Consider the following 22,259-nt stretch of genomic DNA (forward strand, 5'->3'; position numbering starts at 1 on the left):
ATTAATTAATGACTTTGGTCATTAAAAAATCTGAAAATTGTAATTAAAATTATTTTTTTATAAAACGATCCAAAATTACGTTCATCTTATTCTTAATCATTTTTTTTATTCCAAAAACATATAAATATGTTATATTCGGATTAAAAACAAGCTCTGAAAATTAAAAATATAAAAATTATGATTAAAATAAAATTTTCGAAATCGATTTAAAAACAATTTCATCTTAATACTTGTCGGTTCCTGATTCCAAAAACATATAGATATGATATGTTTGGATTAAAAACACGCTCAGAATGTTAAAACGAAGAGAGGTACAGAAAAGCGTGCTGTGCAGCACAGCGCAACCACTACCGTGCTAAACAGGCTCGTCACTTTCACTGCCTTTTGCACTAGCGGCGGACTACGGTCATTGTGAAAAAATGCAGTGCGTTCAGTTTCATTCTGTGAGTTCCACAGCTTGACTCAGGGCCTAGCATTGTAAGCCGTTCGGCGTACTTTACGCCGAAATGACATCTCCAGTACGCAGAACTCGATTTGGTGTACGCCGAAATGCAAAAACCTGTTATTCCCAAACGGTGTACCCAAACAGTCTCAGCTTTCGTTTTGTGTGCCGTTCGGTTCAATTCTCAATTGGTTTGATAGTTTGCTTTAGCACACACTTTCTCTGGCATCGCGCGAGCATGCTTTGTGCCGGTGTGTTGTGTCTCTAGACTTGTTAAACAATGTCATGAAGTGACAATCTTGAACATGGAACGTGGTCAGCCATTCAGTGACAAAGAATCAAGGTATTCCTGGAAGTGGAAATGGCTGTACTTCAAAGAGCAAGGCCAAGCAGTTCTAGCTTGAATCTTTTTAAAAACGAAGTGGATTCACAGCGCGCGGCCCGTTGTGCAGCGTTGCGATTTACAACACGCGGCGCTACGAGGAGCGCTGCGATTCACGACGCGCGATGTATTCTGCTGTTACATTTTCTTCACAATCGCAAAGTTTACAACAGCTACATCTATCTGATCTATTTGAGAAATAAAACTCAATAAAACGAAAAACAGAGCTCCATTCTCTCTCTCTCACTCTTTCAACTGAGTTCACCATATATCGCTGCGGCGATGTAAAACGTGCCTAAGTTCCGGCCTTGAATATTTGGCAGTCTTATCACTACAATGGCTTCTACTATATGGAAAGCAGCTGAGTTTTTAAACTGGGATGACGTTTTTAAACAAGTATCCGAGTACAGTGCCGCAGAACCGCTGTTAAATCGGTGTAATACCAGTTAACACTTCGGCAGCCATTTTGGAATTCGCGCATGCGCAGATAGTTTTTTGACTCACATGCGAAGCAAAAGTGAGTCTATGTACTCACCCGAGTCGTCCGTCCGTCTGTCCGTCCGGACGTCTGTCCGGAGGTCCGGACGTCCGTCCGTCCGTCCGGAAAACTTTAACGTTGGATATTTCTTGGACATTATTCAGTCTATCAGTACCAAATTTGGCAAGATGGTGTATGATGACAAGGCCCCAAAAAACATACATAGCATCTTGACCTTGCTTCAAGGTCAAGGTCGCAGGGGCCATAAATGTTGCCTAAAAAACAGCTATTTTTCATATTTTTCCCATTTTCTCTGAAGTTTTTGAGATTCAATACCTCACCTACATATGATATATAGGGCAAAGTAAGCCCCATCTTTTGATACCAGTTTGGTTTACCTTGCTTCAAGGTCAAGGTCACAGGAGCTCTTCAAAGTTGGATTGTATACATATTTTGAAGTGACCTTGACCCTGAACTATAGAAGATAACTGTTTCAAACTTAAAAATTATGTGGGGCACATGTTATGCTTTCATCATGAGACACATTCGGTCACATATGATCAAGGTCAAGGTCACTTTGACCCTTATGAAATGTGACCAAAATAAGGTAGTGAACCACTAAAAGTGACCATATCTCATGGTAGAAAGAGCCAATAAGCACCATTGTACTTCCTATGTCTTGAATTAACAGCTTTGTGTTGCATGACCTTGGATGACCTTGACCTTGGGTCAAGGTCACATGTATTTTGGTAGGAAAAATGTGTAAAGCATGTGAGTCGTATGGGCTTTGCCCTTCTTGTTTCGTGTTTTTTTTCCCCAGTTGATTAGAACGCGTATATTCAGTCTGCAGAAAGTGCAATTTTGTAGTCTTGCAGCCCTGAAGTTGCTTTTGAGTGTCCAAAGAAAGAGTGTAAAGGTTCTAAGGATTACATCGGGCACACAAATACGCGATTTTTCTTGTTTTTCTGGTTGATTTGAACGCATGCTCAGATCGTTTTTTTTCGAGTGTTTGTTTTTTCTCCTCTTTCGGGTTCCTTCTTCGTTCCATGTAAGCGCTGGAACTGTTACTATTCACTTGAGATAATATAATAGAGGTAGGTGCAATCAATTGTTGTTAAAAATGTTGCTGATAATCATACATGTACAAAAATAAAGCGCGTCAACAATCTGCGCTGGTGAGAGCAATAGCCGCGCTCTGGGAATCGCTGCGCTGTACAACACACCGCGCTCTATGAATCGCCGCGCTCTGTGAATCGCTTGCCTTTTAAAAAACAACAATAAGCCAAGAAGGATCATCTGACGGCATCTGCTAAAGACATTTCTAGTGTGTAGAGTTGTTAACAACTTCAATTCGTTCTCTGTGTATAGTTTTCAACATTTTCAACTCAAGCAAAGGAGGGACATTATTTGTGCTAAAGACATGCCTAGTGTGTATAGTTTTCAACAACTTTAAAGGCACAGTAAGCCTCCCGTAAACCATCACAGAGCTCCCCGAGCGTCTACATACAGTACAAGCATACTTCCATTTGAACGCTCACCGAACGGGAACATCCTGGCTGCTTTCTGTCGAGCGTGAGAAATTTTCAAAGAATTTATTTTCGTGGACTTGGTCCTCAACAACAATGGCGCCTCGTTTTGGTGCTGGACGGCTGTTATGAATACCGGAATTCACGCCCGGACAGTAAGCCTCCCGTAAACCATCACAGATACTGTCAGGCTTTTACACACAGTACAAACACCCTTCCATTTGAACGCTCACCAAACGGGAACATCCTAGGTGCCCTACGTAAAGAGCGAGCAATTTTTAAAGAATTAATTTTGCAGGTTGTCTCGAACACTTTTTGGACCCATCCTGAACTCAGGTCAAACATGAGTTACTTCCCTTCGGGTCTCATTCTATCGATGTAAACTGGCGATAGCCGTGAATCGATGATTATCAAAATGTTTTTGGACCGTGGTGCGTTTTTGCGCTAGACCTAACTTTTAAAATCTAAATAATAAATTGACAGCTTGTTACACAAACATTCTTTGATCATAAAAGAATTCTTTTTGCATCAAGACAAGATCAGTACAATTCGAAGTTGTGAAAGTTTGAAAAAGAAAAGCCTGGAAGCAGGGTCACGCAAGGGTCGTAGCAGACGACGGTTTATCAGTGCATATCGCCGTTCCTCTCAACAGTCAAAAGCCATCGCTAGAGTTCTTGTGAACCACAGCCGTTTGTTTCATGCATAAAAACGTGCTATTGTAAATAAGCTCACATCGAGTCGCATTCAAATGACTAACTGACGACTACATTGTGAAAAATGGAAACTGGATCACACGGGTTCACGATGGCTCAGGGGTAAGATAAACCACGCAAAAATGAATTCTTTGAAAATTGTTCGCTCTTTACGGAGGGCACCTAGGATGTTCTCAATCGGTGAGTGTTCAAATGAAAGGGTGTTTGTACTGTGTGTAAAAGCCTGACCGTATCTGTGATGGTTTACGGGAGGCTTTCTGTGCCTTTAAGACAAGGAGTGACAATGCTGACATTTTGTGACATTGTGTTTGTTTGAAGAAGGTAAGCACTTTTAGACCAAATAACACAAGATTCTGTTTTCTTGTTTTCTGTCTGTGTTTTGCTTGTTGGTGAAGGCATAATTTAGTTGCTCAATCTTCTTGGGGAGGGCTCATCTTTGATGAAAAATCACCCAAGCCCCCCGAACTCCCACCAGGGGCTTTGACCCTGGGCCCCACTGGGGGCCTCCTGCTGCCCCCAGACCCCCGCCTTTGTAAGCTGAACTCACTTCTTCCAATGCTAGGCCCTGTTGACTAAATGTAGTAATTTCGCCTTTTCGCGACTTGTTAAGACTTTTAAGACAAAAGAAGATGTGAAAATCAGGTCTTACAGATAGGGAGGCTAAATTTACAGAAATTAAGAACACAAAATCTGAGAATGCTGGGTGTTCAAAGAGGGCAAGTCTTTAATAGACGTTTTCCGGAAACAACTCTGTCAGGATTTTCAGCGGTCACACTGTAGTTGTTCATCCTGATCGCAGGATAAACTGCCGATCAAAAGTGCGGAACCTGCTCTGGATGTTGTGAAAAGCATGTCCGAGGTAAAGGGACTCTTACTTTTCCAGACTCCTGACTTAATTAGGACATTCTTTAAGGTGCATGAGTACATACACGTATTGTCATGCATTGTGCATGTTTGCTTACAGGCCAAAAGGTAAGAGTATGGCAGTGGTTGGACCAGAGGACAAGTGAGTGGAGACTATATGACGCTGAATCACAGGACAAACTGCGGAAAGAATATGACAAACGAAAAGACGGGTCATGCGTCCTTAAAAGAGGCGGAATAAGGTGAGAATCTAATTTCTTCCCCCTTTTTGTGTGAGAGAGTATATTAAAAAAAATTATTTCAGCTTTCTCCTTCTACATAAAAGATATTGTTGTTTTACCTTAACACGAGCAAGATATGGTGTTAAGACTGAGAATGGCAGCTTTGAAAAAGTTCCCTTACATGAAACCCAGGGTTAATTTAAAACTGCAGGTCCAAAGTGTTCAAATTTGACTGAATATTTAGATTACCTTTTCTGTGACACATATTGATTATTCCATTAAAATTTGGCATAAAACAAATCCTTGAAAAGCGGTTTAAAAAAAATTAAAACTTTAGAACCATCAAAAGCATTATACCAATGTGATCCTGGTGCAAAATGTGTTATCTTACCTGAAATCAGGCACATAAATACAAATGTCTATGCATGCACAAGCACAGTTTTTGTTGATGTTAAGTGTAACTGTGCTTGACACTCACAAGGCCACTTGGTACAGAGAAAGGCCATAACCCGATTTAGCCTTGTGTAAGGTGAGTGAATCTAAATGGTCCCTCTTCTCTGGGTTAATTCAAGACTATGTCCAGAGGATTTGACTTGGTCATCCAAGTGGGAGGATTGTACGCCCGTTTTCAATCACTGTGCTGTACTTGGTCTTTGGATGATTTTAAAATGAAGGGTCCCATGCAGGTACATGAATGCATATAGTGCTGCTATATGAGGAGGTTACCATGGAAGTACAGGACCACATAGGATCACTGCTGATCATACACGACTATAGACATCACCCCACAAAACTTTGAAAACTACTTACTTAAGCCCAACAGCTTAGTTTCAACCTATAACTCGCCGATACCATGCCACTGGACACAGCAAAGTGCTCAGTGATACCACAGTATTAAAACAACGGTAACGACATAATGGGCCAACAAGCACAGGAATAAAGATGTAAACAATCTGTTGAATACCGGCCTCCGTGGCGCAGTGGTTAGCGCAACTGGCTGCGGGCAGGGAGGTAGTGGGTTCGAGTCATATGTGCCTTTTTTGGGGGCTCCGGCTTGCACCCAGAGGGGAAGGGCTATGGTTTCTATGGGTAGGCTGGGATCACACAGCCGAGTGTCATTCACTTCACAAATGTCACTTTGAGGGTGCTTAGGTTCTGTGTACCCGACCAACACCGCAGGTGCAGCAGTTCTCGGGCCTGGTTGATGCCAGGATATATTATGGCAGTAAGCATAGAGAGCTGTCCTGTCACGTAGTCTCAAACCAAGGGTCAAGTCCCAAGAAATATGTCTCTGTATTCCTATCGTATCACTCTGCTCCTGTTTTGTTTTCTTTCACACACATTTTCCCTTCTTTTTTGACGGGTTTCTGGACAGCAAACTCTAAAACAAATTCTTTTCATCACAAAAGCGATCTTTGGAATTGACTGACGTAGTCCGGAAGAATTCATGCATCAACTTACGTCACGTATTCGACGTCATCACTTCGCATAACTTATGGTCTCAGTATTTCGTTGCCCTTCATATTTCCTACTTGCCAAATGACCCTCAAAGCTAACCGAGACTAGTTGAGGTTGTATCAATGCGCCTCGCCAGCAGGCTGTTAATGGCTTTTTTAGTGAGTGTTCATCGACAATTAATGACCAGTAATTTTTAATGAGTTGGGGCATTCTGACCAATCACAGGATCTGTTTCATTAAAACGCCAACTTGATTAAATTACAATGTATGTCAATGTCAGTTATTATTGATATTCCATACAACTGAGCAAATATTGAGATATAGGAGCTTTTTATCCAATGGAGTCATCCAGAAGTTTTGTTTCATGCATGCTTAAAATACAAAAGCAGGAAGCCCATATCTTTTACAGTCGAACCCACTTAAAACGAACACGCTAGTTACGAATTTTGACTTATAACGTATTAGTTTTAAGTTCCCAACTGAATACCTCTTTCTTCATGCTTAAAAAAAATGCTTAAAACGAATTCTTTGTAACGAATTTATGCTTATAACGAGCACTTTTTGGATTCCCAAGCATGCATAATGTCTGTAATTTACTCACGCTTATGACGAAATCTTTAAACTCGTCCCGAGATCGACATATCATGGGAATTTGAGAAGTTTGAATTCATGTGTCAAAGTCTTCCCTTGCGTCGACTGCTTGAACCATTGCTCAACCGATCACTGAATAAAGTTAAACTGATTACACTGTACTCACAAAACAATTTCAAATTTAGAATCAAAGTGATTGATAGCTCAGACACTGAACATGAATGACTGACTGACGTTTATTTCCTTCGCGAATACCAAAAACGAAACATCAATGTTTTGAACGGAAGCCATTGCCAAAAAATATAGATGCCAGAGTGGTTTCCCTTGGACAAGGGAAACCACACTCTCAACGTTTGCGTTCGCCGGTTCGCGATAGTTTATCAGTCAGTCAGTGCTTTCGATTTGGATTTGAACATCATGTTGCAACAAAACAAAACAAACTAAATTGGCCAAGGTTTGCTACCCGTCGCCAAGGTAAGTGATTCCGGACAAATGATAGGAACACCGCGAATGTGGACAGTGTCAGTGTGTGCGTGTGTGTGACCAAAAACGTAACAACTGGATGAAACATCTGTGTGCTCACTCTCACTCAAACTCAACAATCATCACTCAACATGAGACACACATGAACATGTAACTGAATATGTCACTTTATTGTCTAAACGTGAAGCAGCATGAAAGTTGCGAAAGAAACAAATTGAAACACCATAAAATGTACAAGAATCAATTTTCTTAATACGAATTTTGGTTAAGACGAACTTTTTTTCCGATCCCCAGTGATTCGTCTTAAGCGAGTTCGACTGTATCTATATATATATATATATACGACTTGTGTCTGTGTGTCTGTGTGTGTGTGTGTGTGTTCTCGATGCACGGCCAAAGTTCTCGATGGATCTGCTTCAAATTTGGTGGGCATATTCAGGTAGACCCCGGACACAACCTGGTCGATGAGAATTATCAACACGTGCTCTCAGCGCGCAGCGCTGAACCGATTTTGGTTTTTCTGTTCATCTTCCCAGATCCATTCCCAGTAACTCTTCCTTATCTTCTCCAGTATTTTGCGTTTATCTCCCTTCCTTCGTGTGGCGTCAATCCATATTCCCGTTACTATTTTTAGAACACAACGCTCAATCCATATTCCCGTTACTATTTTTAGAAGGTCACTGTCCCGGCGAAGCCGGGTATTACTCTTCCTTATCTTCTCCAGTGTTTTGCGCGTTTATCTCCCTTCCTTCGTACGGTGCGCCGGCACAGCCGGCGTACATCCGGCAAAGCCGGGTCCCCGGCAAAGCCGGGTATTCGGCTCTACTTCTTCACGGCGAAGCCGTACCCGGCGAAGCGGGTATTCATCTAGTATTTATATATATATACGACTTGTGTCTGTGTGTGTGTGTGTTCGCGATGCACGGCCAAAGTTCTCGATGGATCTGCTTCAAATTTGGTGGGCATATTCAGGTAGACCCCGGACACAACCTGGTCGATGAGAATTTTCAACACGTGCTCTCACACACTATTCCATTCCATGCACGCTCAGCTGGAGTTAAAAATAGCTCGCCAAAGCAACCTCCATCCACCCTATTACTCTCTCCCTTCCCCCTTCCTTGTTTTTCCCACACACTGCCACTGGCGCTTGAACTGAGAAATGCTGAATACGCAGCGGGCGGCTTGCAAACACAGCGATAAGCTGATGCCGAAAGCTGGCTCGCTCGCCGGGCTGTGTACTCACTACTGGTATAATCAGTCTGTGAGCTGCTGATAATAAACACCTGCTTGCGCTTAAACATCCGGAACTCCCGTGAAGCGCCATAATATTTACTGAAGATAACACAGAGGATACTACTTGTCAGTTATATTCATGTACATTAATTATACCATACTTTACAGATCTGAAAAACACATAGATGCTTCAGTTAAATCAACAGAAAACCCAACACCTCAAAGCACGGCACAATCTATAAGAGGACAGAAGACAACACGTGCAGTAAACAAAACATCTGAATCAGTGTGCCACAATAAAAGAACACAAAATAATGAAAAAAAGACCAAGGTAATCCCTAAGTACACTGATATATTATGTACAACACTTTACAAAATATATACAAACATCAGAGTATATAATAACTATATACAGTCGTATTTACATACATATTATAGGCATGCGTATGGTGCACATGTGAAATTTGTTTTGCGTTTATATAATTCAAAATAGTGCATGTAATGTCTGTTATATAAAATAAAGAAAAAACGGTCTTTCAATACATGTTCATGCACATTGTTAGCTGCATGTGAATAAAACAAAAAGCCTACCTGACGGCCACTCCTATACACGACTTTTGACTGGTATCATTGCAGCGCCATACATCAGTAATCCCATAGCAGCACACAAGTTGATTTGGAAGTTTTTCAACACAGACTCTGTTTTCACTACTGTTCTCACAAACTTGTATAGGAAACAAATCTCGTCGATCCGACGACAATTTAACGTTTGTTTCATTACCGCAAACAAAACAGAACAGACAAAACGAAACAAAACAACACAGCACAACAGTTGGGGTTGTTATTTTTCTGAGATGCTTAAGGAAAAAGATGATGACGTGCACTTAAATGGAATAGAGTGAGCGTAATTTCAAAATAAACAGTTCAATTGTGAGTTGAAACACACTCTTTCCGGCGGGATCACAGGCAAGAACATAAGCACAATTACAGTCACAACATTAATTTAAGAATAAACACGTCACATGCTTAAGAACAAAAAAGAAGGGGGAAAACACAAAACAAAACAAACAAGATGAAATGCACGACAGTCAACAGAGCTCCATATAATAGTGTACTGTAGCGAGTGCCTGTTCCGAGAACCTGCGCGTGGGTTAATTCACAAAACTTACCGCACAAAACTGCCCCAGAAATCATACACAAACACCTGTTGCAAAACTTGTTTTCACTCTATCACACAGTTAAGACTAAGTACTTACTGACGGCAAATAAAAACACAGTCAGCGGCTGTTATCAGTATTCAGTGTGATTATAAACTGATATACAACGCGCAAATTCTGTTTCTTTTAACAGGAACAAAGAACAAGGCATGAGTGCCAGTGATATTAGTATTACACAAAATCAAACAAAACGAGTCGAACTGCAAAACTCTAGTTTGCACCAACACAATGCCTGTATATTCAAGTAAAAAAATATACAAGATGAACATAATCCAAAGCGCAAGTCACTGAAACGATCCCTTTTTCACACCAAGAAACACGTATTTTTCACAGACCGGCATTTTCACAGACACGTTTCAGAAGACCTGACCTCAATCAGCCGCGCGGGAGAGTGGAGGTCAACTACAATTAGCCGGGAGCAGGAAACGTTGGCGCTGGCAGCGTGGCTGACCTTGCAGGAATCCCAGTATAATAGAATACAGTGCTCAGCGCACAGCGCTGAACCGATTTTGGTTTTTCTGTTCATCTTCCCAGATCCATTTCCACTAACTCTTCCTTATCTTCTCCAGTGTTTTGCGTTTATCTCCCTTCCTTCGTGTGGCGTCAATCCATATTCCCGTTACTATTTTTAGAAGGTCACTGTTCCCGTTACTATTTTTAGAAGTTTTCCTTCGTGTGGCGCCAATCGCGTACGGTGCGCCACTCACCCGGCGAAGCCGGGTATTCGGCTCTACTTCTTCCCGGCAAAAATTTTCAACACGTGCTCTCAGCGCGCAGCACTGAACCGATTTTGGTTTTTCTGTACATCGATTCCCAGTAACTCTTCCTTATCTTCTCTAGTGTTTTGCGCGTTTATCTCCCTTCCTTCGTACGGTGCGCCGGCTTTGCCGGCGTACACCCGGCTTCCGGGTCCCCGGCGCAGCCGGGTATTCGGCTCTACTTCTTCCCGGCGAAGCGGGTATTCATCTAGTTATGACATATATAGATAGTTTCCGTTCAAGTGTGGCACAAAAACCTCGTTTAACTTGAGCGGGTTTTTTTGCCGCTCAATTCAAACAAAAATGAAGATACGAGTTTTCTTCTCAAGAACTTTTCTTCACTTAATTTAGAAAGCAGTTGGAGGTACGAGCTTTTTTCACCACACGGGCAAACAAATAAGGGAGTTTACTATTGTTTTAGTTCCAAAACCTCAAAAATTGAAATACAAGGTTTGTGAAGTACAGCGACAATATGGTGCCTGAATGGAGGGGTAAAAACCGTCATACACGTAAAAATCCACTCGTGCAAAAATAAACGGAGGGACTTAGTGTCAGTCTGCTCTCTGGAGGGTATGCTCACTCAGTCTGGCTCCGCGTCTTTACGTTCAATGTCGTTAGTAGAGGGCATAGTAGGTAGTAGCCTGCGTCTGTTGGCTTTGGACAGGACCGCTACTGGACACCACCAAAGTGACTCGGCAGCAGTGCAGTGTCATCTTGAGACGGTTGCCCAACACAGCGACCTGACATCCCTCCCGGGAGTGTGTGTAAAATCGACAACTCTGGCAGGGGAATGAAATTCAGATGTGGATGTTGTAGTGGATGCTGGGACGGGGCGGTGTGGGGGCACACTGGGACAAGGAACATGCAAATGTCAAGACAGCAAAACAAATAAAAGATCTGTTGAATGTAGTGTAATACATGTACTCCTTTGATATTGAGCAATCTGACACTTCAGAATACTGTACTGCATATTCATTTACTGCCCTTTTTGTTTCAGTCGTCGGGTGCTTTTCAAGACCGATCAGGAAAAGACAGTGGACAGAGGTGGAGGGATGCTGCCTATCAGGATACAGAGTATGTCTATTTTGTGCAATGCCTTCTTTTTCTGCAGTTTTTGGATTATCTGTGTTACCCCGTCGAACTCACAGAATGAAATTAACGCACTCCATTTCCCCGAGGCCTTGAGCCAAGAAAGTTCTTGCCACTTTCATGAAAAAAACGTGCGGAAAGTGAAACTAAGCCAGTGTAGCGTATGTCCGTATGGCCTCGCATATCGCTTGAAGTGACACACTCGTACCCAACACATTTCAGCTCATTTACAGAGTTGTTCCCCTTTGACCGTATTCTAATGTCAGGGCACAAGCTCACACTTGTATGCTTATGCAACAACCCTCTGTTTAGAGACTTTTGTCAATGAAATGTTTACACAGTTGATGCAAGCTTATGTTCAGTTTTTGCTTCGTTTCATTCTTTTGTTAAAAGAATTTCATACTCAAAGTCACAGGGCTGCTCAAGGTAAAAAAAAGCAAAGCAAAAGTAAACATAATTATTCAGTTGTATTTCTTGAAGACATTAATTATGATTACTCAAAATTAACTGAGGTGTTTTATTTTTCTTATCATTTCAGTGGTGAGCGAGGAACAGTATGTGAGAATGCTGCAGGAAGAGGAGGAGAGATAGCACCCTGCCATTGACAATACGTAGCATCTGATTGATAGACAGCTGCTGAGTGTGTTCAAGGTGCTTCCATCTCTGAGTCTGTGCACAAGTGTCACCTGGTTTGCAGAGGATCCATGTGCCCACAGACTGTATCCACTTGAAGTTCCAGACTGCCAATTCTTTAAGATTTTGTTTGGCCTGTTTAAGTTTTACCCCATGTGATTATGATGTGATAACTTCATTTGACGAGTTGACGTAACTGAGATAAGAATAATAATAACAATAAGGGTATTTATAGGGTGCAAATCTTAAAATAGTTCTAAGCGCCTTACAATCTTAAATATAATAAGGGATTTTGTGTGAGACAAGATTCATAGTTGTAAAGATATATTATTTTGGAAAATGACTAGCGTGATCACTGGAGTTGTAGAATTATATTCCTGCCAGTGAAAGGTTAACTGACCGTTGTGAAAGTTATGAGTGTGATTAAGAGAACTATGGAACGATGTAGCCAGACCAGTGAAAGTGATATATATGTGGTTTAAACAGTGTTTTATTCAACAATGTATGGATATAATATATAATAAGCATGTTAAGGTTCAACAACAAGGTGATATATATGCTGGTGTAGTTACTGTTACTGAATCTGTGTGTTTGAATTTGCTAGCTTTAGTGTTCATAGAAAAGAGTAGGTAAAGTTTGGTGCTATAATCATGCATGATTTGCAATGTGGAAGGACTTAAATTCACTTGCTGCCAATTGTGAATCAATTGATTTTTGTTATTGTTGTATCAAAATGATATTTATGAACTCCTTTGATGATCATTTCTTCCATTTTTGCATGTGTTGATAACGGAAAACAGATTCTGCTTTTCCCTTTCTTCAGTCACTTGAATTCAAACTGCCCCTACCTCTCAGGTTTTATATGATATTCATTTTTTCTCATTGTGGACACCTTCTACCCCTTATCCTACCCCGATCCCCCCCAACACATCCAAGTCATCAAGTTTTTCTTTTGTACTTTTATCCTGTTCAGCATCGAGAAGAAACCATCTCCCACCGATGTTTGTGCTCCATCCCCCACGACATAAATTAGTTTTGAAGTAAATGAAGTTTGACTCTTTTCGCATCTTTTATGGGTCTGTTTTTATCAGATGTTCCTTTCTTTTCTTTCTTTCTTTATTTGGTGTTTAACATCGTTTTCAACCACGAAGGTTATATCGCGACGGGGGAAGGGGGGAGATGGGATAGAGCCACTTGTCAATTGTTTCTTGTTCACAAAAGCACTAATCAAAAATTTGCTCCAGGGGCTTGCAACGTAGTACAATATACAGACCTGTTTACCAGTACGATTTGGGCGTATTTTGTACGCCAAATTATTATCGGTACGCAAATACGCGACACACGCACAAAATACGCATAAGAAAAAGTCTAGAATACGTTTTCCGGTGTTGGTGTGCTGATTACGGGATGGTACAACTGATACCGGTTTCGGTCGAAGGGAGATAACCATGACAGCGAGTCTTCAGCTGTGGAAACCTTGTTCAGTTGTTGGCACGTGCGATCGTCTGGACAATCGTGGCAAAATGAAGCGGTAAAATGTGTCAGTTTCGGATGACTGTACCAAGTCTAAACAGCAGAAGCAGCAGATTTTCTTGGAGAAATATAAGAAAGAGCCAGGAATTGTGGAGTCTACTATGGGAAAAAGTCATGCACACTGCAAGTATTGTAAATCAGATTTCTCCGTTGCCCATGCTGGGAAATATGACATCGAACGACACTGCATTTCCAAAACTCACCTGGACAAGGTTGCTGCAAAGAAATCCGCTGAAAGCTGCCAAGGAATTATGAAGTTCATTCCCGCAAAGCAAATCCTGCCAGAAGAAAAGGCTGTAGTCCGTGCTGAAGCAAGGTTTTCTGAGATGATTGTAAAAATGAACTTGCCACTGTCAACCGCAGATGTTATTTCACGAACTTCATCTTTTCATTATCAATCTGTTTGGAAGACACTGGTTATAATGCTATAAACTGACAGGTAAATAAAATTGTTTTATCCCTGTTGTATTGGAAGGAGTTAAATTCTGAAGGTGTTCACAAGACATGCTATTCTTACACAAACACGTTTGCACACACGCGTACATTTTCCCTAGCCCATATGGCTTTGCTTGCAAAGTACACCAACTTTTTGAAAAATACACTCAACTTTTTGGGAAAGTACTCTTGCCTCGGGTTTAGGGTAAACAGGTCTGAATATATTACCTTACTGGGAGAATGTCCTTTGTTTTGATGTACCGTTTTGCCTGGAATGTTTGAGTGTGTGCGTGCATGCATGTGTGAGTGCGTGCGTGTGAGAGAGAGATGTAGAGAGTAAGTGAGAGAAAGAGAGAGACTATGTTATATGTATGTGTGTGTTGTATGGAGCTGTGTAGTCAAACTACCTTCCAAAGGTGAAAAGAGGAAGCTTCGATCTTCACACATACAGCTATGCAGTCCTGCACTTACATTGACTTTCCAGTTTGAATTCTGGCTGTTTTGAATTCTTTTGGCAACAAGGAAAGTAAAATAAAAAACAAAATGAGGAAATAGCTACATTTATAATTCTTTCTTTCTTTATTTGGTGTTTAACGTCGTTTTCAACCACGTAGGTTATATCGCGACAGGGAAAGGGGGGGAGATGGGATAGAGCCACTTGTTAATTGTTTCTTGTTCACAAAAGCACTAATCAAAAAATTGCTCCAGGGGCTTGCAACGTAGTACAATATATTACCTTACTGGGAGAATGCAAGTTTCCAGTACAAAGGACTTAACATTTCTTACATACTGCTTGACTAAAATCTTTACAAACATTGACTATATTCTATACAAGAAACACTTAACAAGGGTAAAAGGAGAAACAGAATCCGTTAGTCGCCTCTTACGACATGCTGTGGAGTGTCGTATCCATGACTTTGTACTAGATTAGTCTAATAAGACGATTTGATAGTTTAGCCTATAAAGACGCTTGGATGACGTCAGAGAGATTGATGTAGTGCGGCAAGGCGTCAGTTGTATCCTGATACGGAATAAACGGCAGACATGAAACCGAACGGTCTTGTCTTTGATATACGTATGTGAATCTGTGGATGACCAACAACGCGTATATTACAATGGCGACGAGTGTAAATCATGGTGTACAGGCTCCGAACGCCTTTGAGGCGACAGGAGATGCTCAACAAGTGTCACTGAAATGGACCACGGGGATCGAAGAATTCGAAGCCTACGCCGACTCCATTGGACTGTTTGACATGACAGAAGATTCCACAAAACAACAGCGCCGTGCACTACTACTATACACGGCAGGCAGGGAGGTAAGAACAATTTTCAAACAACTTCCCAAGGCCGGTACTGTTAAAGAGTACAAAAAAGCAGTTGATGCTCTCAACAAACACTTCAAAACGAAAACCAATCCGATCTTCCTACGTCACAAATTCCGGCAAATATACCAGGGAAAGGACGAGTCAATTAGCAAATACGTGATTAGACTCAGAGAGGCTACTGTAGAATTTACCGACAATGACATTCAGATCAGAGACCAAGTTATTGAACATTGCACGTCTGACAAACTCAGGAGAAAGTTGTTGGAGAAGGGAGAAACTTTGACAATCGGTCAAATTCTCACTGAGGCTGCTTTGCAAGAGACGGTATCACAGCAGATTGCGCAAATGAAGCAAGAAGCATCACAGGTGCATGCTGTGCAAGATCGTGGAAGTACACACAGAGCTCAACAGAAAGGTGAATGTTATCGCTGCGGATCACATGACCACTATGGGAAAAGTCCCCAGTGCCCAGCAAGAGGGAAAACTTGTCACAACTGTAACGGTGCTGACCACTACGCCACAAAATGTAGATCCAAAAAGAAAGAGGGTGGCGATGGAAAGAGAGACAGCAGACCTCACAATAAGCGAAAGACAAGATTCCGCAACAAGCCAAGAGTGCGACAGTTGGAGGCGGAAACTGACACCAGCGAAAGTGACACAGACGGTGATGAACAGAAATACGTGTTCATGACGTCAAGTGCGCTGAAGAACAATCTGATAAGCGTGACAATTAGCGGTGTACAAACTGACGTCATGATCGACTCTGGTAGTGATACCAACATCATTGACGAGAAACTGTGGACGAAGATGAAGGAGAAGAAGATCAAGTGTACCACAAGAAAGTGTGAGAAAAAACTGTTTACGTACACATCAAAATCACCTCTCCATACTATCGGCAGTTTCACAGCTGAGATACAGGCAGGTGCAAACCAGACTACAGCAGAATTCATCGTCATCAGAGAGAAAGGTGAAGCGTTGCTAAGTAGGGACACAGCAACAACTCTGAAAATCGGACTGGACGTACAAAGCGTGTCAGCTGTAACCATTGAAAGGGATGAATTCAAAGAAGAAATCGTCAAGGAATTCGGACCACTCTTCAAAGGGTTTGGAAAGCTAAGAGACCGCCAAGTAAAGTTGGAAGTGGACCCGAACGTCAAACCCGTCGCTCAGCCGGTGCGACGAACACCGTTTGGTCTCAGAGAGAAGGTAGAAGCGAAAATTCGTGAATTGGTCGACAAGGACATCATCGAGGCTGTCGAGAAACCCAGACCATGGGTGAGCCCGATTGTGATCGTGCCTAAACCGAACAATGACATTCGCCTGACGGTAGACATGCGTCGCGTAAATGAAGCTGTCATGCGCGAGCGTCATCCAATCCCCACCGTCGATGAGCTTCTACAGGACATGGCTGAGAGCAGAGTTTTCAAAGTTGGACTTAAAATTGGGGTACCACCAGGGTGAGTTACACCCTGATTCCAGAGACATTACCACGTTTGTGACGCACTGCGGTCTGTACCGGTACAAAGGCTTGGTGATGGGTATCAACGCTGCCTCTGAAATCTACCAACACGAAATTCAGCGGGTGGTACAAGGCATTCCGGGTGTCGCGAACCTCTCTGACGACATCATCATACACGCGCCCGACGCGAAACAACACGACGAGAGACTTCGTCAAGTGCTACAACGGTTACAAGATGCAAGTCTGACGTTGAACGTTGATAAGTGCAAACTGAGAAAATCTGAGATAGATTTCATGGGACTTCAACTGACGTCAAAGGGCATCAACCCTGCCATCGCCAAGGTCGAGGCGGTGAGAAACGCACGAGAACCGGAAACCGTGAGCGAGGTCAGAAGCTTCTTAGGTCTCGTAAACTTCTGTGCACGTTTCATTCCCAACTTTGCGACTCTGACCGAGCCGCTACGGAAGTTGACGCGGAAGAACCAGCCGTTTGTGTTTGGCCCAGAACAGCAAGCAGCCTTCGAATCGTTGAAGGACGCTCTGGCCAGTGCACACACTCTCGGGTACTACGACCCAAAGGCGAAGACACAGGTCATCACAGACGCATCGCCATTCGGGGTTGCCGGCATTCTGGTGCAAAAGCAGACCGGTGGTCCCCGAGTCATCAGCTATGCCAGTCGATGTCTGACCGACGTCGAGAGGAGGTACTCCCAGACGGAGAAGGAGGCGCTTGCCATCGTCTGGGCATGTGAGAAGTTTCACCCTTACATCTACGGGCTGTCCTTCGACCTCCTCACAGATCATAAACCTCTGCAGATCATCTACGGACCCCGTTCGAAGCCAAGCGCTCGCATTGAACGGTGGGTCCTCTGTCTGCAGGCCTACACATACAATGTCATCTACATCCCGGGGAAGGAGAACATCGCAGACTCCCTCTCCAGGCTCCTGCAGTCTTCCACAACGTTGTCCTCCGTCCTCGCCGAGGAAGCGGAGGCCCACGTTCACTTCATCGCCTCAAGCGCCACACCGAACGCTGTGACAGCCGAGGAGATCGACCAGGCAGCGAGTGAAGACGACGAACTGCAGGCGGTGAGACAGTGTTTAGAGACTGGACGCTGGGAAAACTGTGACAAGCTGTATGTCGCAGTTAGTCCTGAGCTGTGCACTGCAGGGAACCTTGTGCTGAGGGGATCCCGCATCATCGTCCCAAAGAAGTTGAGGCCGAGAATCCTAGCCTTAGCTCATGAGGGTCACTTGGGTATCGTTGGGACCAAACAGAATCTACGTACGAAGGTGTGGTGGCCCGGAATGGAGAAAGCAGCCGAGAAATACTGCAAATCATGTCACGGATGTCAACTGGTCAGCCGACCCAATCCACCAGAGCCGGTGAGAAGCAGCAAGTTACTGTCGGGGCCTTGGGAGGACATCGCGATTGATTTCTTAGGACCACTACCTTCGAGGCATTCTGTATTGGTCGTGATCGATTACTACAGTCGATACTACGAAGTCGCGATCATGAAGTCCACGACATCGGAAAAGACCGTGGACGCGCTGAAAATCATCTTCGCAAGACATGGCTTACCCCTCACCATCCACTCTGACAATGGCCCACAATTCATATCAGAGACGTTTTCAGAGTATATGAGAGACATTGGTGCTGAGCACATATATCAGAGTAACACCAAGATGGCCGCAGGCAAACGGAGAAGTCGAACCCCAAAATCAGTCGCTGGTGAAGAGGATGAAGATTGCTCAAGCAGAGAAGAAACACTGGCAAGATGAAGTCCTGAAGTACATTGCTGCGTATCGAGCAACTCCACATCCGTCAACGGGACGCAGCCCAGCGGAGCTTCTCTCCAATCGGCAAATTCGCACAAAGCTGCCGCAGCTGAAACTCTTCTCTGACTGCGACCAGGATGTTCGGGATCGAGACGCCGAAAAGAAAGGGCTCTCAAAGATGTATGCAGATGACAAGAGGAACGCCAAAGCAAGCGACGTCAATCTGGGCGACACTGTGTTGTTGCGCCAGGAGGCTACGGGGAAATTTGACACGCCGTTCCATCCAGAGCCATGTGAGGTCATCGACAAAGCAGGGAGCAAGGTCACCGTCCAAACCCCAAGCGGCGCTGTGTACAGCCGCAATTCTTCGTTCGTAAAGAAATACCAGGAATGCGACGATGACAAAACTCTGGGTGAAGAAGAAAAACCTTCGGACAAAACTCTGGGTGAAGAAGAAAAACCTCCGGACAAAACTCTGGGCGAAGAAGAAAAACCTCCGGACAAAATTCCAACAAGACCCACCAGGATCAGGGCTGCGCCCAAGAAGTTAGAAGATTATGTGGTGAATTTAAAGTGAAGTAATGTTCATTCGTGAAAGCTTGGTGCCCGTGTCTGGCAAGTTTTCAAAGTCACAAGTGTGCCATGCCCAGTGCTTAAGGGTATCGCAGTCGTCTCCAAGAGTTATTATTTTTTTCTCAATTCGTGATGTGTTCAAATTTTAGTTTGTGCATTCAAGATCCAGTCATTCGTTTGCTATGTTCAGAGTGTGGTACTTGTATCCTAGAAGGAAAGATTTTGTTTCTCTTATATATATATATTTTTTTTCTCTTCTAACTTTCAACAGTGTTATAGAAGAAACATTTCAAAGGCTCTCAATCCTGGCAAGGTATGCTACTACTGTGGTTCATGAATGAACATTTTAAAAAGACAAGATACATTATGTTTTCAACCTCTATAAGGACAACCAAAACAGTCTACAACAAACAGTCATGATTTAGCACGTGTTTTAGTGCAAGGCAGATAGTCTAAACAAAATTTACAATTATTTAGAATCATGTATGTTGAGATTATTTCCTTTATCTTTGTTCATTGAATGTTGTGGTTGTGCATGCTGAAGTTCACATGTCTTAAGGTTTTAGGCATGCTTCATGTTCTATGCATATGGTATGTCGCTGTCAGTTTAAAGAGAAGAAAAATGTTCCAGGAAAAAGAGGAGAAAAGTGTACATGGGGTAATTTTAAAGTAAAGTAAATTTATAGGGTTACCACAGCATACTATTTTAACCTGAAATTAAAAGTCAGAAATAAATGTAATATAATTTTAATAAGCAGAAGGGAGCTTATTTTCCAGAAGGGGAGGGATGTCGTATCCCTGACTTTGTACTAGATTAGTCTAATAAGACGATTTGATAGTTTAGCCTATAAAGACGCTTGGATGACGTCAGAGAGATTGATGTAGTGCGGCAAGGCGGCAGTTGTATCCTGATACGGAATAAACGGCAGACATGAAACCGAACGGTCTTGTCTTTGATATACGTATGTGAATCTGTCGATGACCAACAACGCGTATATTACAGGGAGCATCGGGTAAATTCTTCCCCCTAACCCGCGGGGGGTCATTTATAATTATTGACTGTGATTAGTGCAAGATTTAGATAGTGATAGTGCAGTAGAAAGCATTAGTGAAATTTATTCATGAATGTACATGACAAATTCCAGGATTGGTAAAAATAAAAGTATAAACATGAATAAGCTACACTTGCGATCTAGATACATGTACGTATTTCGATGATCTAAATAAGGGTTACTTCTGTAGCTTCCAAATTGTATATCAAACTGTGCAAAAAGTTTCTATCCGGTAATTTCATAGGTTCATTATGGTTACTCACATTTTAGCATGCTAATAAATACAGTACATGGGCACATTTCTGTTTTAAAATATTAAATTGTTACCTCAAGCTTAAACTAAGTCATTTGCTAGCTTATGTATTTGTCATGAAATGGATATTACTTCATGTTGTTTATTTCTTGTAAAACAAGATGGTGATGCTGTTCCGGTTTAACATGCTCAGCTTCTTGTCCAGTGAATCATATGTATTTCATTATTGTAGCTTCTGGAGGTTTGTGCCCTGATTATTATGTGTGCCTTCTGGTATGACTTGAGTAAACAGTCCAGTTATGAATTTTTGTTTACAGACATGTATTACTTGTCGGCATGTAAAGTTTGAATTCCGTGAAAGGAATTTGATTGAATATTAATTAAGAACATGTATAGTGAGAGAATGTATGGAACAGAATTATGTGTCTGCACATGTGTTATGTTCACAAGATAACATTAACTAAGATGTGTACAAACAGACATGCATATTGATGTTTGTCTCCCCTGCAGGGCATTTGTGAAAAATGTATGCACTGTACAATAGTATTATGAAGAGAAAGCAGCTAATGTTATATGTTGCATGCAGGCTGACTACAAATTAATTGTACATAGTTTGAACACAATTTTATGTTCTACTCTATTTGACCATTATTTGTTGAATGCAAGATTTATTTTCTTTTACTTTTAATTGGTCATAATTCAGTGAGTTTTGATCAGGAATTTAGATCCTTTTTTCAGTTTTTGTCAAAGCAGCTTTTGTGAAGAAAAAAAACCATGAGAAAGTTGTCTTGTGTCCATTCTTTGTTTACAGCAGCATTTGCTTTTATTGCTCCAAGTTATCAATTGTCTGACTTATTTGCAGTTGGTTGTCACTTTAATTGTTGAACATTTGCATTAAGCTTATATGCAGAGAGCTGGGCACTCTTTTCTATATAATTTTAGATACAACACTAAGTGTATTCAGCAAATGTTCATCAGGCCTGTCAATATCCTTAGCGGATGATGACAAAATTAGTTTTTTCTCAAAAGCCTTAGGAAAACTTTTTTTCCTGAGGAATACCTGAGTTTTTCTGTAGCGTTTTCAGCTCTTCCACGGACTAAAAAAGGCTGCAGAAAAACTCCACGGTAAAAGTGAAATAAAGAATGCTGTGCTTATTTGTTCCGTGGAATCGTTCACTTGCTCCTTTTTGGAGACCATGCAGACGTGTCCAAATTTACCAAGATTATACAGCGACAAATCATTTCATTGGTTATCTTATCCTTTCTGCAAGATTTTGTAGCTGGAAGTGCAATTATACTGCTGGGAACTCAATTGACTCACAACAATGGTACTCCAATATGTTTCCTTTTCAGCAACACTATCACATTTTTCAAGGCGTGCACAATAAAGTCCACTCCATGTTTAGTTCGTGTAAAACAGTGTTCATTCACTCTCAGCTGCCATATTTGCACTAGCTGGCCAAGATTTGAATGCCACACGCTTTCTAATTTATTCACACGCTGAACAGGATCAACTTATTTCCTTGGGTAGAAATTAAGGAGTGAATGTCTCTTTACCGGATCATTGTTGTTTTTTCTACGGAAAAAGTGTAACAAACTATTCCCAGGAAAACGCAATTGTAAAAATTACCACTGAGAAACCTCCCTGCAGAATTCCGCTGAAAAACTCCAGGAAAACATGCAGCAGATAAAAATCATTTCTTTCATTAAAAAACAGTTATTCTCAACATGAAGAACATTTCAAGGTGCTGATTCATGTTCG

The 22,259-nt window shown here is 42.1% G+C and overlaps 1 protein-coding gene across 1 annotated transcript in view; it reads left to right on the top strand.

The window, feature by feature from the left end:
- LOC138975693 (uncharacterized) overlaps positions 1-12,134 on the top strand; it is a 67,026-nt gene extending 54,892 nt beyond the window's left edge. Inside the window, exons 23-25 of the mRNA XM_070348438.1 lie at positions 4,506-4,647; positions 11,364-11,440; positions 11,994-12,134. Coding sequence (XP_070204539.1) covers positions 4,506-4,647; positions 11,364-11,440; positions 11,994-12,046 — 272 coding nt within the window. The 3' untranslated portion in view covers positions 12,047-12,134. The remainder of the gene's footprint in view (positions 1-4,505; positions 4,648-11,363; positions 11,441-11,993) is intronic.
- The last annotated feature ends 10,125 nt before the right edge of the window (positions 12,135-22,259 follow it).

The sequence above is a fragment of the Littorina saxatilis genome, linkage group LG1, assembly GCF_037325665.1.
Source record: "Littorina saxatilis isolate snail1 linkage group LG1, US_GU_Lsax_2.0, whole genome shotgun sequence".
Taxonomy (NCBI): Eukaryota; Metazoa; Mollusca; class Gastropoda; order Littorinimorpha; family Littorinidae; genus Littorina; species Littorina saxatilis.